At 50.6% G+C, this 18,510-nt stretch overlaps 1 protein-coding gene across 3 annotated transcripts in view; it reads right to left on the minus strand.

Moving 5' to 3' along the window:
• deptor (DEP domain containing MTOR-interacting protein) overlaps positions 1–18,510 on the minus strand; it is a 184,874-nt gene that overhangs the window by 87,733 nt on the left and 78,631 nt on the right. For all 3 annotated transcript variants that reach the window (XM_072467392.1, XM_072467394.1, XM_072467393.1), the window contains exons 3-4: positions 18,144–18,322; positions 9,005–9,128 (exon numbers count right to left, since the gene is read on the minus strand). In XM_072467392.1, coding sequence (XP_072323493.1) covers positions 9,005–9,128; positions 18,144–18,322 — 303 coding nt within the window. The remainder of the gene's footprint in view (positions 1–9,004; positions 9,129–18,143; positions 18,323–18,510) is intronic.

Genomic DNA, 18,510 nt, shown 5'->3' on the forward strand with positions numbered 1-18,510 from the left:
TACATAACTGCGATCTATGACGCTTTCCGCCATCTGCATGCTCCTAAGTGCATCCAATTGCTGCTTCAACCGAACCATGCGGTCTGTGGGGAGCTGCAGTTGGGTGCACTTTCTGCAGATGAAGCCATCTGGGATGCTGGAAGCCTCCCGGACCTGCCACATCTCACAGTCAGAGCACTGCACCCCTCTAACTGACATTGCGTCAATTAATTAAAATTTAAATTTAAATTTTTTTAAATTTTTTTTATATTTTTTTATAAATTTCAAAGTTACTGTTAACTATCTGTTTCTTGGCTCATGGCTCTTAAATTCAATCCCTCTGTTAATGAACGCGAGCACACCATAGGCCTTCTTCACAGCTCTATCCACTTGAGTGGCAACTTTCAAAGATGTATGAACATAGACCCCAAGATCTCTCTGCTCCTCCACATTGCCAAGAACTCTACCGTTAACCCTGTATTCCGCATTCATATTTGTCCTTCCAAAATGGACAACCTCACACTTTTCAGGGTTAAACTCCATCTGCCACTTCTCAGCCCAGCTCTTCATCCTATCTATGTCTCTTTGCAGCCGACAACAGCCCTCCTTACTATCCACAACTCCACCAATCTTCGTATCGTCTGCAAATTTACTGACCCACCCTTCAACTCCCTCATCCAAGTCATTAATGAAAATCACAAACAGCAGAGGACCCAGAACTGATCCCTGCGGTACGCCACTGGTAACTGGGCTGCAGGCTGAATATTTGCCATTCACCACCACTCTCTGACTTCGATTGGTTAGCCAGCTCGTTATCCAACTGGCCAATTTTCCCACTATCCCATGCCTCCTTACTTTCTGCAGAAGCCTACCATGGGGAACCTTATCAAATGCCTTACTAAAATCCATGTACACTACATCCACTGCTTTACCTTCATCCACATGCTTGGTCGCCTTCTCAAAGAATTCGATAAGATTTGTAAGGCAAGACCTACCCCTCACAAATCCGTGCTGACTATCCCTAATCAAGCAGTGTCTTTCCAGATGCTCAGAAATCCTATCCTTCAGTACCCTTTCCATTACTTTGCCTACCACCGAAGTAAGACTAACTGGCCTGTAATTCCCAGGGTTATCCCTAGTTCCTTTTTTGAACAGGGGCACGACATTCGCCACTCTCCAATCCCCTGGTACCACCCCTGTTGACAGGGAGGACGAAAAGATCATTGCCAACGGCTCTGCAATTTCATCTCTTGCTTCCCATAGAATCCTTGGATATATCCCGTCAGGCCTGGGGGACTTGTCTATCCTCAAGTTTTTCAAAATGCCCAACACATCTTCCTTCCTAACAAGTATTTCCTCGAGCTTACCAGTCTGTTTCACACTGTCCTCTCCAACAATATCGCCCCTCTCATTTGTAAATCCAGAAGAAAAGTACTCGTTCAAGACCTCTCCTATCTCTTCAGACTCAATACACAATCTCCCGCTACTGTCCTTGATCGGACCTACCCTCGCTCTAGTCATTCTCATATTTCTCACATATGTGTAAAAGGCCTTGGGGTTTTCCTTGATCCTACCCGCCAAAGATTGTTCATGCCCTCTCTTAGCTCTCCTAATCCCTTTCTTCAGTTCCCTCCTGGCTATCTTGTATCCCTCCAATGCCCTGTCTGAACCTTGTTTCCTCAGCCTTACATAAGTCTCCTTTTTCCTCTTAACAAGACATTCAACCTCTCTAGTCAACCATGGTTCCCTCACTCGACCATCTCTTCGCTGCCTGACAGGGACATACATATCAAGGACACGTAGTACCTGTTCCTTGAACAAGTTCCACATTTCACTTGTGTCCTTCCCTGACAGCCTATGTTCCCAACTTATGCACTTCAATTCTTGTCTGACAACATCGTATTTACCCTTCCCCCAATTGTAAACCTTACCCTGTTGCACGCACCTATCCCTCTCCATTACTAAAGTGAAAGTCACAGAATTGTGGTCACTATCTCCAAAATGCTCCCCCACTAACAAATCTATCACTTGCCCTGGTTCATTACCAAGTACTAAATCCAATATTGCCCTGGTCGGACAATCTACATACTGTGTTAGAAAAGCTTCCTGGACACACTGCACAAACACCACCCCATCCAAACTATTTGATCTAAAGAGTTTCCACTCAATATTTGGGAAGTTAAAGTCACCCATGACTACTACCCTGTGACTTCTGCACCTTTCCAAAATCTGTTTCGCAATCTGTTCCTCCACATCTCTGCTACTATTGGGGGGCCTATAGAAAACTCCTAACAAGGTGACTGCTCCTTTCCTATTTCTGACTTCAACCCTTACTACCTCATTAGGGTGATACTCCTCGAACTGCCTTTCTGCAGCTGTTATACTATCTCTAATTAACAATGCCACCCCCCCACCTCTTTTACCACCCTCCCTAATCTTATTGAAACATCTATAACCAGGGACCTCCAACAACCATTTCTGCCCCTCTTCTATCCAAGTTTCCGTGATGGCCACCACATCGTAGTCCCAAGTACCGATCCATGCCTTAAGTTCACCCACCTTATTCCTGATGCTTCTTGCGTTGAAGTATACACACTTCAACCCATCTCCGTGCCTGCAAGTACTCTCCTTTATCAGTGTTCCCTTCCCCACTGCCTCATTACACGCTTTGACGTCCTGAATATCGGCTACCTTAGTTGCTGGACTACAAATCCGGTTCCCATTCCCCTGCCAAATTAGTTTAAACCCTCCCGAAGAGTACTAGAAAACCTCCCTCTCAGGATATTGGTGCCCCTCTGGTTCAGATGCAACCCGTCCTGCTTGTACAGGTCCCACCTTCCCCAGAATGCGCTCCAATTATCCAAATACCTGAAGCCCTCCCTCCTACACCATTCCTGCAGCCACGTGTTCAACTGCACTCTCTCCCTATTCCTAACCTCGCTATCACGTGGCACCGGCAACAAACCAGAGATGACAACTCTGTCTGTCCTGGCTTTTAACTTCCAGCCTAACTCCCTAAACTTGTTTATTACCTCCACACCCCTTTTCCGACCTATGTCGTTGGTACCAATGTGCACCACGACTTCTGGCTGCTCCCCCTCCCCTTAAGGATCCTGAAGACACGATCCGAGACATCCATGACCTTGGCACCCGGGAGGCAACATACCTTCCGGGAGTCTCGCTCGCGACCACAGAATCCCCTATCTATTCCCCTAACCATTGAATCTCCTACAACTATTGCTTTTCTATTCTCCCCCCTTCCCTTCTGAGCCCCAGAGCCAGACTCAGTGCCAGAGACCTGGCCGCTAGGGCCTTCCCCCGGTAGGTCATCCCCCCCAACAGCATCCAAAACAGTATACTTGTTTTGAAGGGGAACGGCCACGAGGGATCCCTGCACTGTCTGCCTGTTTGTTTTTTTCCCCCTGACTGTAACCCTGTATCCTTGTCCTGTACCTTGGGTGTGGTTACCTCCCTGTAACTCTTCTCAATCACCCCCTTTGCCTCCCGGATGATCCGAAGTTCATCCAGCTTCAGCTCCAGTTCCCGAACACGGTCTTTGAGGAGCTGAAGTTGGGTGCACTTCCCGCAGGTATAGTCAGCGGGGACACCGGTGGTATCACTCACCACCCACATCCTACAGGAGGAGCATGCAACTGGCCTAGCCTCCATCCCCTCTTACCTGACAGAATATAGCTGCCCTGTGGACTAACTAGATCTCCGCCCTCCGACTCTGCTCCCAGTCAGCTACACCTTCTGTAAACTCCTGGCTCTCTTCTCACTCTTTGCGGCAATGTCGGAAACAAAATGAAAGGAGCACCTTACTCCCTCCTCACCTAACTCCGTCGGTCACCAAACTCTTACTATAGCACTCAAATGCACCAAATTCAGCACTCCCTCAGTCACCAAACTCTCACTATAGCACTCAGATGCACCAAATTCAGCACTCCTTCAGTCACAAAACTCTCACTATAGCACTCAATGCACCAAATTCAGCACTCAGTGCAAACAAAGTCTACACTGTAGGGGATCACTTTTATGCTGTGAATCTAGCCTCTGAAAACTGGCCTAATCCAATTAACTAATTAACAAGCTCCAGCTGCAAGTACCTACAAGTAGAAGCTTGTTTAAAGCTGATTGAAAATTCACCTTCTTCTAAACCAAACAACAACTTTTAAGTTAATTAACTAAATAAAAGAAAGACTAAACTTTAGATAAAAATTAAGCCTTATATTCCCTCGGTCACCAAACTCATACTATAGCACTCAAAATGCACCAAATTCAGCACTCAGTGCAAAAAAAAAAAAAACAGTGACTGACCCAGGAGAATGAGAGAGAAAAAAGGAATTGACAACATGGATGAAGCATCAATGTTCTTGAGTCAAAGCTAAAACTTAAAATTGCATCAGGATCGAACAATCCGCATTCTCTGTTGCGAGTCCACCCCGCTACTGCTGCCGGGCTGGACGGAGAATTTGGCACTGAGCCAAATTTCCCATTGCAGCAGGACCGGAGAATCTCACTGCCATCAATGGACGCAGAATCCCACCCAAATTATTTTTGAATACAGTGATATGCTTAGTCCATGAGTTGGTGTGGAAACTGGAATAAATAAAGGAGCCAAGCTTGTACGTCAAGTTTTGTTTTTGGCCTGCATGGAAGCTCTGGATAGGAGAAGGAAATGTACGAGGGAATGATTTTCAAATCCAAGAAAATATTCATTTGAAAACAAGATAAAAGTGCAAACATATTAAAATATCAATGTCTTTATTCCATGCACAGGCACTGGACCTCATACATTGTACGAGTTTAAAAAATACATATTTTAAGAGGTATTTGAAAATTTTTATAACAGTAACATAAACAATGACATCAACATGGTAAAATAAACACCCTGGTGGAGTTTGCACATTCTCCCCGTGTTTGCGTGGGTTTCGCCTCCACATCCCAAAGATGTGCAGGGTAGGTTAAATTTAATTGTGCAGGCTAATTTTTTTTTTAAATCGTGTAACAGGAGCTGTGGCTGCTGAGGGGGAGAGAGAGTGTGTACATAAAGTGTCCAACAGTTGTGTCGCTGGACGGGGGGCTTCTGCCAGGGCCGGGGGTGGGGGGGGGGAAAGAGAATAGCGGGTGGCAGCCAGGAGGTGTGCTGTGGGATCGGGGTGGATGGGCACGGAGCACCATTGCCGCGGCCTGCAAGACAGCCATGCATCTGCGAATGCCGCTGACTGACCACTGTGAACTTAGGGCCACAGGTCTTATGGGTGGTCCCCCAGGGCACCCCCCTAGGTGCCCTCTAGCCCCAGCCAACCACCCATCAGTGGGATGGGTGTGCTCCAGCGCAACCAGTGCCGTCGTTTTAAAAAATAAATTTAGAGTACCCAATTTTTTTTCCAATTAAGGGGCAATTTAGCGTGGCCAATCCACCTAACCTGCAGATCTTTGGGTTGTGCAGGTGAGACCCACGCAGACACGGGGAGAATGTGCAAACTCCACACAGACAGTAACCCAGGGCTGGGATCGAACCTGGGTCCTCAGCATCGTGAGACAGCAGTGGCTAACCACTGCGCCACCATGCCACCTCAACCAGCGCCATCCTGTTGGCTGGGATCAGTGTGTGTGGGGAGTGTAATGTGTATAATGGCTGCAACTTGTCAGCCTCCCAATTATCATTATGGACCCGGCAAATCCCACACTGTTTCTCATGGGAATCGATTGTGTTCCACATGGCGCCTGTAATCAACTTGTTATCAACCTGTAAATTCTTCCAATGTGCCTGTCGACAGGCAGCAAGAGTGGGAGAGTCGATGGCACAGTGGTTAGCACTGCTGCCTCACAGCACCAGGGACCTGGGTTCAAGTCTGGCCTTGGGCGACTGTCCGTGTGGAGATTGCAACTTCTCCCCATGTCCGGGTGCTCCGGTTTACTCCCAGAGTCCAAAATTCTGTAGGTTAGATGGATTTCTCAGGCTAAAAAGCCCCTTCATGCCCAGGAGTGGGCAGGTTAGGTGGGGTTATGGGACAGGCAGTGGACCTCAGTATGGTGCTTCCCCCACTCTCCATGAGTATGCACCTGGCAACACATCCGCCCCACAGCGTATTGTGCCTTTGCCCATCCATGTCCAGCAGTGTCGCCCACGCCCCCAAACGCATTTCTCTCCCCCACTGTAACATGGGCCATCATCTCCTCCACCCCATCCCCCCCCTCCCCACCCCTGATGATGGACGCGTGTGAATGACGATGGCCCCGCTCTGTCCCGGCAGGAGTTTGCCCACAACAGACGGGACAGAGTCCAGAAGGGCGGCGGGGTGCCGGACATCAGCAACCTCCCCCCCCCCCCCAAGAGGAATGCCGCTGGAGGTTGCGAGGCTGGCCAAGGACAGATCTTCACCAACGTAGTGGTCAGCGTACGGCGCAGATGCGAGGATCCACTAGCCCCCATCCAGATGACCTATCACACGCGAGGTGTTAATCCCATACAGAATGACCCATCCTTACCACATATCCATTCTCCCGCAGCATCCTCATCTGATCGTGCCGGCCCATCCGGGGTGGTCCCCCCTCTGCCTCCCATGAGAATACCTCGGAGGAGAGCTCGGAGGAGACCATAGTGGCACAGCTGTCATCCCCACCCTCCACCAGCGCAGAAACACACACCTTGATGGGTGACAGTAGTGGTCAGCTTCTGGGGCATATTCTGGTGAGCATATCTGATGGAGGCAGGAACTCCCAGGCAAGACAGCAGTGGGCAGGTTAGGAGGGGTTATGGGACAGGCAGTGGACCTCAGTATGGTGCTTCCCCCACTCTCCATGAGTATGCACCTGGCAACACATCCGCCCCACAGCGTATTGTCCCAGGACCCAGAGGACGCCCGGCAGGGGCATTAAAGGACATGGGATGCAATTGGTGGTTGGGGGGAGGGGAGTAAAGGGAGTTGAGTACATTGTGGGGGGAGTGGGGCGGCGTCATCAGGGGACTGGGGTAGCTGCGGACACAATGCAGGCCGAACACCAATTCCATGCCCAATCTCCCCAGACACTGAGGTCCTGGATGCCTCTTCCGCCCTCCCCCAGCATCCTCAACCCCGCCATCCCATGCAGGTGATGGGTGTGAGTGAGCACTCAGCAGAGAGGCAGGCTATGGCATTGAATGAGGAGCACTGGCGCTCAGCTATCAGCAAGTTACCATCAGCCCCCTGCCCTCGACAGTGACCCGCTGACAGTGCCAACACAGTCCCATCACCCTGGAGTGATGTTACACAAATCCTGGTAGTGTGGGAAATGGGGGGGGGATGTTGAGAGAGGGGGAAAGACAGACGAGGCTACGTGCTATGCGAAACGGGCGAGGACGAGAGCCTCCTGGCCCTCCGGGCTTGCCGGATTCTTACCGCTGCCCCCTGCCCTCCATCATCTGGCTGGTCCTGCGGGTCCTCCCTGGGTTCATCCTCCAGCCCTTCCTGGTCCGGCGCCTCCTCATCCTTGTCCTCCTCCTCGGAGGTGGGCACATGTTTCTCCTCCTTCACCTCCCGCACGTTGTCCCGCTATTGTGCCAGATTCTAGACAACACAGCAGACCTCCACGAAGTGAGCGGCACTCACTGCAGTGCACCACCAGAGCAGCGGAGGAATCGGCACATGCTGTCAGTCATTGTTTGAAAGATCAGCGACGCCTGTACACCTTGGCCAATCGCGGACCTCCCCTTTTGGTTCTCTCCCTGGCCTGTTGGTCGGCCGGAACCTCAGGGTGTGGGGCGGGGCCCTGCACATGGGTCGCCGCCTTGAGCCTCTATTGATGCTGCTGCCACCGCCTTCTCCACTGTCTGGCCACCTGGCCTACCAGCAGTACTACGAGGAGAGAGTTTAGCCCACACTTCGAATTTTCTTCAGCATTGTGGAGCTGAATTCAGAGATCGGGCCGCCATTTTGAAAGGAAGCCCGGATCTCTAAGTGAGCTTGTGGTTCCCCCCCACCTATGGGCAACATCACCCCCCACCACATGGGCATCACTCCTCCCACCCCACCCCAGGCCCTCCCAAGTGAGGATTCCCCGCTACGTGGTCCATGGTGGACACCACCTTCAGGAACCCCCACCCCTCAACCCTTCCAGGCACACCCCTCCAGGACCCTGACCTGGCACCCCCCCCCCCAACATACCAGAGGCCCCTTCTTATCTGCCCTGCACCTCCACTACCCCCGCCGCCCCACCTCCTTTCATGAGCATGTGCACCTCAGACCCAGATCCTTGTCAGCGCTACCCTGGAAACCAGGCACCCTGGAAACCAGGCACCCTGGAAACCAGGCACCCTTGCACTGCCACCTAGCAGTGCTCCTGCCAGCTTAGTGCCACCCGGGCACCTTGGCAGTGCCAGGTTGGCAGTGCCAAGGTGCATGAGTTCCAGGGAGAAGGCCAGGGAGCCACCTGCACGATCCTTGGCCACCCAGGGACCTCCAATGGACTGGGAGACCCCCCAGGTGCCGCTCCGCCTGGTCCACATTTGTGTGAACCAGTACTGATCGGCGCCCAGCTGCGGCCTCCCTGGGGAGGAGAGTAGATCCCAGGTCTAAGTTCTACTTCTCCGTGCACCGTTTGGTCACGCCCCATTTTGATGGGATTCTGATTTTGACACCTCGCGGGACTTGGGAATATACCCAGAGGCGTAAAGGCTGCCGGGAGGCCACTCCCAGGCTCTACCGGCCACGTTGCGCTCTCGCTCAACCACAACACAACCGGTAGATCGCGCCCAATGGAACTGACAAAAACAGAAACGGTCACCAAGTTGAAACAGTACCTCAATTTTTCTCTCCAGATACTGCCCGACCTCCTGAGTACTTCCATCACATTTTATTATTACTCATCAAAAAATAAAGCAGTTGCTGTCTTCAAGCCCATCAGTTTACAACATTACTCCACTGTAACTATAAAAGGAGTGGAGTACTGGCATTAACAAAGTAACTTCAACACATAGACATTAATTTTCTGCAAGGTAATTAGTGGGCACGAAGATCCATCTGAAACACAATCCACTTACTTTTCATATATCCTTTGGCCCCTTGTGAAAACCTTCACCTCACTATCCAATGGGAAAGTGCCATCATCTTTCCTGAAGCGGTAGAAAAGTTTAGCATCCTTAAATTCCTTATGCTCGTCACAAACTAAAGAGAAAGCACAGAAAAATTCAGGATTAATACATTTTGGAACACAGGTCAGAATCAGCAAATTAGAGAACATTTTGGGTGGGATGTTTAATAAGGACATGGGGAGTACACACCATGTGAAATATAAGAAACTGTTTTATTTACACACGAGATGTACACTGCCCAGTCGATCCCTACTGGGTTCCTGTTCTGGTCGGTGCCTTACTGGCCGACCTTTTATACAGAGGTTAATAGAGACCCCGCGCTAGGAGCTCGTACTCTGAAAGGACACGGGGAAGATACTTATTCCCACCCCATAAGCCACGTGCAGGCTATTACAGGATGCTTCAGGAGCATTTTATTACATGTTAACACAATATCACACCAGCAGCAATTTAAAGGGGATTATCTCATCAACTCTGTCCTTTATTCAACTCCGCTCTCATAGACACTACAGACAGATCACAGACATTACTCGCAAGGGCAACAAATTAATGACAACTTGCAAGGCTGATTTATAAAATAATTAATACGCAAACCAATAGATATTTTTTTGTCCACATTGAAATGAATTCTGAACAGTTTAAACTTACAAAAGGATGGTGGGTGGGGTAATACTTGAATAACCCATATTTAACAGATTAAGGAAGATCAAGTACTCTTGGCTGTACATATATAGTACATCTTCACAGGATTCAACTAATGAGAAGTATTTATTGAGAGAGGCATCTAGTTTTGCATCACTCTATTTCTATTGAGTAATATTGAACTAACCAACTACTTCAGACTAACTTGCTTATTATTCATTACGTTTAGGAGGTTGATAGGAAAACTCGATAGCGGTCTGAAATTAACCAGCTACTTATTAAAAGCACAATCTAAGAAATATGAGAATTGGGCTTCCCTGGCGATTTCCTGTCTATCAGTCAATATGCTGTTTGGGACCTCAACATGGAACTCATCTTGGTGCAGCAGGGTGAAAACGGAAAATCAGAAATGGAGGGTGCGATCTAACGGAAAGGCTTCTCGGTGTCATTTGTGGAGGGTTTTCCTAGGAGTTTCCCACTTGCTCTGTCAGCAAGTTCCCCACCACTATCTAACGACACTTGACTTTTTTGGGCCCTGGGCAGTTTCTAACCAGTTTAGCCCATGCTTAAAAATTAATTTCATCACTGGGGAGCTGAACTCGCTGACCAGACCGGCTCCTCCGAGATCAGGGTGCCATTTTGAAAGGGTGCCCCAATTTCCAAGTGTGCTTGAAGGCCCCCCCACATCCCTCACCCATTAGCAGTCACCTCCACGAGGGCGTTACCCCACACCCCTCCAGGTGAGGACACCCCGCAATGGGCTCCATGAAGGTCCCCCCTCTTCAGGCCCCCGATCCCCCTTACAGGTGTTTCCCCCCTTCCAGGACCCCCACCCTTTACCGCTCCCAAACTCCCAGAGGACCCTATTTACTTGCCCTGCAGCTGCCCCCAACCCACACTTTCATGGCCATGGACTACCTCAGGCCCTGACCTTCGGCAGTGCCACCATGGCACCCAGGCATTCCACCCTGGCAATGCTCCTGTCAGCTTTGCAGTGCCATCCGGCACCTCGGCAGTGCCTCGGTAGCAGTGTCACAGTGCCAGCCTGACAGTGCCAAGGTGCCCACATTCCAGGCACCTTGGTGGGAGGGCCAGGGGGTCACCCTGTCCTGTCCCTGACCACCCTGGGGCTCCGATGGCCTGAGAGACCACCTGGGTGCCTTTCCACCTGGTCCATGTTTGTATGGGCCAGTTACTGAACGGCGCCTGACTGTGCCCTCCTGGGGAGGCCGGTAGATCCCGAGTGAATACACTGAAGTCAGTTTAAAACTGACTTAAGCGAGCGTGGCTTGGTCTGACCCATACTAGGCGAGATCCTGATCCCGACGCCTCACAAGATCTGGGTAGATCTCACTATAGTACTGGCTATCGGGAAGCCTTAACCCGGCATCTACCAGCCGCATTACGCTCCTGTTTGAGCACGACGCAGCCAGTAGATTGAGCCCAGAATTCCTTTTCCCAAAAACAGCGGTGGTACGGGATCAGATTATCATATGCCTCATGTTGTTGACACATTTGGGATGAATTTGAGAGAACATGGAGCAAGTGGAATAATAAGTTTAGTTTAAGCATCAACAGGGAAATGCTACATACAGACAGCAGTATTTATTATGAACACACATGTATGCACTTGCATTTTTATTTGACATGCAGAACGTATAACAAAATATTGGTCAGGATTTAACTAAATGGGAACAAAGTCCCATAGGGAGCGCGTTTAGCCGAGTGTTTCCTAGCACTCGCAGCGCCAAGAAACAACACAATAGAACAGCACCCGGTATAGATAGGGGGCCTCAGCTGGGAATGCATGACTGAGGCCTCACATAGCCCCATTTTGTGCACTGAGGAGCTCTGCTCGGCGGATCTCCTCAGTGTAGCGAGAGATTGGGGCGCCAAAACGACCCCCTCCCTCCCAAAGCCCCAACACATTATGGGAGGGTCCCCGGGCCCCCCACATTCTCTCCCAACACCTGTGCTGGGCACCCCCAGCCCAGTCACCAGTGCACAAAACATGCCAACCTGGCAGTGCCCCTGTCAGCTGGCAGCACCAACTGGGCACCTTGGCAGTGCCAGGCTGCCAGAGGTGGCACTGCCTGGGTGCCAGGCTGGCAGTATCATGGTGCTCAAGTGGCACCAGCAGTGTCAGGATACCATCCTGCCCAAAGGGTGTGCATCTGGGGACCTCCAATCCCCTGGGAGACCCCACAAGTGCTGTTCCATCTGGTCCCCGTTTGTGGAGACTAGTACTGAACGACACTCGCCCGAGGTCTCCAAGGTGAAGGGGATAGATCCTAACACTTCGTGTAACTGCATATTTCAGTGAGACTAGCTGTCTCAGTTTAATATGCAGATTTGCCAAAAAGTGATCCCGCCCACAATGGACAGGATTTACATCGCAATGTCTCGTGAGGCGTTGCGCGTCAGGTAGATCCCGAGAGCGGGACCTCCCAACCTCTATCGGCCACACTGCGCTGCTTTTCGATCGTGCCTGTTGTATTCCAAGTTAGAACAATTCCATGTTGGAAAGTAAACAGTGCAGTGACAACATCTCAGCGTCTTGATAGGACATATCAGATAGGACATATCAGATAGAACATGGGTTGTTCTGAATACACGCTGCAAGTATGCAGAACTAAAGTCATTTTGTTTAAATGTCAGTGTAAAATCCTCCTGTACTTAGCAGCTAGAGCAAGATTATTTTCATCAGAAGGTTGGGATCAAGTTACCTGCTTGGAGTGGCAAATATCTTGGGAAACGAAAAGGATATGGAAAAGTGGAGTGAAATTTGGGCATATTCACAATAGCATTAATCAAATGTATACTTAACCATTTGTTTACGGACTTCTGGTGACGGCCATGGTGTGAGTGGTAGCACATTTGGTGGCTCATGCTTGTGGTGGACATTTTGGACCTTTTCCCCGGCTAATGGCAGAGCAGAGAGATTGTAAAAGGTGCAGGAGGGGTGGAAGAAGAGAATATCCCACCGGTGTGTGGATTGGTAGACCAGAAGTGGTCAAAAAAGGAGAGAACGGTTGAAAGTTGGTGTGGTACCTTCGACTCAGGGGAAGATGGCAGAGGGTCAGGGCCACACCTTGCCCACCCAGTGGTCGGCGGATCAGTGGTGGGCTTCCTCCATGAGAAATTTGCCCAGCAGAGGAAGGAGAACTTGGAGGACCTGCCCAGGGTGATGGACCCGATAAAGGGGATCGGCCGCATGGAAATGAGGTTAGAGGCCCAGGGCCAGGCGTTCCAGAAGGTGGAGAAGGCAGTGAGGAAGCACGTGAAGCAGCTTGCCTCGATGGCAGCAGAGATGGGGTTGATGCGAGATCAACAAAGGAGGCTGAAGGAGAAGGTGGAGGACCTGGAGAATAGATTGCGCAGGCAGAACATTAGGATCGTCGGCCTGCCGGAGGGCAGCGAGGGAGCGGACGCCGGCGCACATGTGGTGCAAGAAGCTACTGGGTGAAGGGGCATTTGCTCGGTCCCTGGAGGTGGACCGGCGCACAGGGCGCTGATGAGGAAGCCACAAGGGATCGAGCTGCCGAGGGCGATGGTGGTGCATCTGCACCGGTTCCTGGATAAGGAGCGGATTTTGAGATGGGCCAGGCAGATGAGGCACTGTACTTTGGAAGGCAGTGAGCTGCACGTCTATCAGGACCTGGGTGTAGAGCTGGCCAAAAGGAGGGAGAGCTTTAATAAGGTGAAGACGGCCTTTTTAAGAAGGGGGTGAAGTTTGGCATTTTATATCCAGAGCGCTTGTGGGTAATATACTTTGGGAACTCTGCTTTGGGTCGCCAGAGGCAGCAATGGAATGTTTTTTCAGAGGCAACGGACTGGCAGAAGAAGGAGCACATTGAACTCTGGAGGAGATGTTCCTGGTTTGTATTTTGGTATTTTTCTGGTTTGTATGAACCACTTTTACACTGGGTTAGGGGCCGTTGAGGTGTTCTGGGTTTGCTTTGTTCGTGATGGGGGATGGTGTGTTGCTCTTTTCTTTGTGTTTGGTGGGGATTGTAAAGTTTGCTGGGAGAAATGATTGAGCGGGGGGGGGGGGGGGAAACATACATGAAGGTGGTGGATCAGACTAGGCTGAGGAAGGGGTGGGTAAGGCAGGTATTCCATTCAGGACTAGACTACAAAACAGGGCGGGGGGGCGATTCTGATCAGCAAGTGGGTGGTGTTTGAAGTGGGAAGTATAGTGGCAGACTCTGGGGGGCAGATATATAATGGTGAGTGGGAAGCTGGAGGGGATGCCGGTGGTGCCGGTGAACGTTTATGCCACGAACTGGGACGACGTAGAGTTCATGGGGTGGGTATTGGGGAAGATCCCTGATCTGGACTCGCATTGGCTGATTTCCATGCACACAAAGTGCACTCCCAAATTGACAGTCTCATTATGGATAGGACGTTGTTGGCGAAGACAAGAGGGTCAGTGTACGAGTATGGGGAGAAGGCTAGTAGGATGCTTACATACCAGTTAAGGAAATGGGAGATGGCGAGGGAGATTGGGAAAGTGAAGGACAGAAGTGGGAATACGATCTTGGACACAGTAGGGGTGAACAGGGTGTTTAGGGACTTTTATTGCAAGTTATATGAGTCAGAACGCCCAGCCGGGGTAGAGGGGATGACGCAGTTTTTGGAGGGACTGGAGTTTCTGAGGGTGGAAGAAGAGTTGGTGGAGGGGCTTGGGGGCCCCAATTGGGCTGGTGGAAGTGGTGGAAGGGCTGGATGCGATGCAGTTGTGCAAGGCGCCAGGGCCGGACGGGTACCCCGTGGAGTTCTATAAATGTTTCCAGGAGGGCTGGGGACCCTGCTGGTAAGGGCATTTAATGAGGCTAGGGAGCAAGGGGTACTCCCTCCGATCTCACTGGCCTCAATTTCCCTCATCCTGAAGCGGGATAAGGACCCGGAACAATGTGGGTCGTACAGGCCAATATCCCTTCTAAATGTAGATGCCAAGCTATTGGCCAAGATCTTGGCCTTGCGAATAGAGGATTGTGTGCCAGGGGTGATACGGGAGGACCAGACGGGGTTGTGAAGGGGAGGCATTTAACGGCGAACATTAGAAGGCTGCGAAATGTGATTACGATGCCCTCTGAGGGAAGGAGGTGGAGGTGGTGGTCGCCATGAATGCGGAGAAGGCCTTCAACCGGGTGGAGTGGGAGTATTTGTGGGAGGTCCTGGGGCGTTTTGGTTTTGTGTACTGGGTCCGGCTGCTGTACCGGCGAGTGTGCAGATGAACCGAGTGAACTCGGATTATTTTAGGCTGCACTGGGGCCGAGGCAGGGATGTCTGCTCTCCCCACTGTTGTTTGCCTTGGCCATAGAGCCATTGGAGATGGCGTTGAGAGCGTCAAAGGACTGGCAAGCAATAGTATTTGGGGGGGGGGGGGGGGGGGGGGGGGGGGGGGATGGAGCACAGGGTCTCGCTATACGTGGGTGACCTACTTTTGTATATTTCTGACCCGTTGGGTGGGATTGGAGAGATTATGGGGATCATAGGGGCATTCGGCCTGTTTTCGGGGTTCAAATTGAATTTGGAAAAGAGCGAGTTCTTTGTGATTCAAGCAAGGCGATAAGACAGGAGATTTGGGGAGATGCCATTTAAGGTGGTGGAGGGAGCTTTCGGTATTTGGGTATCCAGGTGGCACGGAAGTGGGAGCAGCTACACAAGCTGAATTTGGTTCAATTAGTGGAGCAGATGAAGGAGGACTTTAGAAGGTGGGATATGCTCCCGTTGTCACTGGCGGGGAGGGTGCAGGCGGTAAAGATGACGGTTCTCCCAAGGTCTTTGTTTATATTTCAGTGCCTGCCTATTTTTATCCCGGGCCAGCACGGCAGCACAGTGGTTAGCACAGTTGCTTCACAACTCCAGGGTCCCAGGTTCTATTCCCGGCTGGGTCACTGTCTGTGCGGAGTCAGTACGTTCTCCTCGTGTCTGCGTGGGTTTCCTCCGGGTGCTCCAGTTTCCTCCCACAGTCCGAAGATGTGCGGGTTAGGTGGATTGGCCATGATACATTGCCCTTAGTGTCCAAAAAATGTTAAGTGGGGGGTTACTGGGCTAGGGTAGATATGTGGGCTTCAGTCGGGTGCTCTTTGTAAGGACAGGTGCAGACTCAATGGGCCGAATGGCCTCTTTCTGTACTGTAAATTCTATGATCCTATGACCTATTATCTCCAAGGCTTTCTTTAAAAGTGTGAATGCGGTGATCTCTTACACCACAGGTAAAGAGGCCGCTGCTAGAGTGAGGTCGAGGGGAGGGTGGGCTGGCCCTGCCAAATTTCAGAAACTACGACTGAGCGGCGAACATAGGAAGTGGGTAGTGGGGGAGAGGTAGGGGTGGGAGTGCATGGAGGCAGCCTCATGTAGGGGCACAGGTTTTGGGGCACTAGTAATGGCACCTCTGCCGTTCTCGTCGGCTCGGTACTCCGCAAGCTCGGTGGTCGTGGCTGCCTGGAGGGTGTGGGGACAGTGGCGGAAGCACAGGGGTTGGAGGGGGCGTGGGTATGGCACCTATTAGTGGCAACCCCTGGTTTGCGTCGGGGACGGGGGGCTTGATGGGGGGGTTTCGGAGGTGGCAGCGAGCTGGGACCGAGCGGTTTTGGGGACCTGTTCACTGATGGCAGCTCTCCGTGCTTGGAGGGTGAGTTTGGGCTGCCAGGTGGGAATGGGTTCCGCTACCTACAGTCGAGGGACTTTGTGTGGAGGCAGGTTTCAACGTTTCCGCACCTGCCTCCCCAGGGGATACAGGACAAGGTAATGTCAAGAACGGGAGTGGGAGGTCTCGGAAATGTATAAAGAGCTGATGGAGTGGGAGGTGGCTCCGATAGGGGAGGTGAAGCGGAAGTGGGAAGAAGAATTGGGCAGGGAGTTAGAGGCGGGGTTGTGGGAAGATGTCCTGAGTAGAGTCAACGCGTCCTTGTCGTGTGCCAGGCTTAGCCTGATACAATTTAAGGTGATCCACAGGGTGCATATGACTGTGGCCCGTATGAGCAGGTACTTTGAATGATTGGAGGATAGGTGTGGGTGGTGTGCAGGAGGGCCCGCAAATCATGTCCACATGTTTTGGGCATGTCGGAGGTTTAGGGGTGAGGAATTGAACTAAAGAAAAGAGCATTAGACTGGGATGACCAGTTAGGATAGTGCATTATGGACATTAATTCGGGTTGCAGGGAGTGTGTGGTGGTATGTATTAGGGGTATTGAGGTACCCTGGGATGCCGAGAGGCTATTGGTGGATAGACACTGGATCCCAATTGGATCAGCCGCCTACTGGCTCCACCCAGTAAGGCGGAGTATAAGAGCCCGGGTTCTCCCAGCAGCCGCATTCTGTAACTGTGCTGCTGGGGAACAAGTCTGCGTAATAAAGCCATCGTTCGACTCCTTCTCATCTCGTCTCATGAGTGATTGATTGTGCTACTGAGTGAACAAAGAGATGGGCCAAGCATGGCGAGAGGGGAGGGGTGGCTATCGGGACTGGTTCTTTGCACAAAGGATGCCACAAAGGATGCTGGGAGGCACAGGCCCAGAGGAAAGAAAGGAATGTGCAATGAGCCTATCAGAATCAGTGGCAGTTAGATTATATGACCAGGTCAAGGAAAGGGCCTATCGGAATCTTGTATTCGTGTATGTGGAACTTGATACTGCATGAATGTAAACTAAAGTCCACATGTCTTGCCTCCCTTTGTCTCACTCGCTCTGGGAGTTTCAAGAGACATGGGTCTCCTGCCTTCCTCAGAGGGAGTGTAAGCTTGCAAGCTATTTGAAATAAACTAAAGGAATTTCTAAATCCGAACTCAGCCTTTTGATTGAGACCAGACTGGACAGAAAGAACTCAATTTCTTCAGGGGAGTTTGGCATTGATTTACAAATGTCACGTCATAAGTATTGAAGGTATGGGTGGTTCAGAGTCCAGACTTTTGGTGTGTCGGAAGACCCGGGAGTCCAGGGTGGTGAGAGAGGCTGAGTTTTGGCCTTTGCCTCCCTGGTAGCCGGGAGATGGATCTTATTGGCGAGGAGTGACTCGGAATCCCCGAAATCAGGGGTATGGGTTAGTGACATGGCCGAGTTTCTTGAGAAGATCAAGTTCGCCCTGAGGGGATCGATGCTAGGGTTCGCCCGGAGGCAGCAGCTGTTTATCGACTTCTTCGGGGAAAATTAAGCTGTCAGCAGAAAAAGGGGGTGGGGGTAAAGGAAAAGAGGGAGGCATGAGGGGCTGATTGAGCTGGGAAATAGTTAGTGAGAATGAGGGATTGGGGAATTGTGTATGTAAGCCATGTTGGCTGGAGTTAGTTGTTGGTTGTGTGCTATTTGCTTTGTTGTTTTTTCCTCTGGAAAATTGTTGAAATTATATATGCCTTAATAAAATATTTTCAACAAATAAAGAACATTTGTTTACAGGAAGTGTTACCATTAAAAGAAGTATTTTGATATTTATATGAACTTACCATGATGGATGACACTGTGGTCCAATAGTTTTTGCATCAGTTTGATTGCCATGTCCCTCTCAGCAGCATCTTTGTGATCTAGAAGCCAATCAATTAATTCTTTAGCGACAAAACAATTTGGATAGGTTCGAAGATGATATCGCCGATCTTTGATAACCTTTTCCTCGTGCAGTCTGAGCCTGAAAGTACAATTCCAATAACCTAATGAAGGCTAAAGCAACATTTAAACACCAAAGTATTCTCCTGGAGATCACAGGAGGTTTCAAAACAAATCAGATTAAAGATATTGCTGATTAGAAACACAAACTGATTCATCCTTACTGACAGATTATGAATGACTGCAGTTGAACAGGAATAGGTTCAGGAA

This window comes from Scyliorhinus torazame, chromosome 11 (assembly GCF_047496885.1).
Source record: "Scyliorhinus torazame isolate Kashiwa2021f chromosome 11, sScyTor2.1, whole genome shotgun sequence".
Taxonomy (NCBI): Eukaryota; Metazoa; Chordata; class Chondrichthyes; order Carcharhiniformes; family Scyliorhinidae; genus Scyliorhinus; species Scyliorhinus torazame.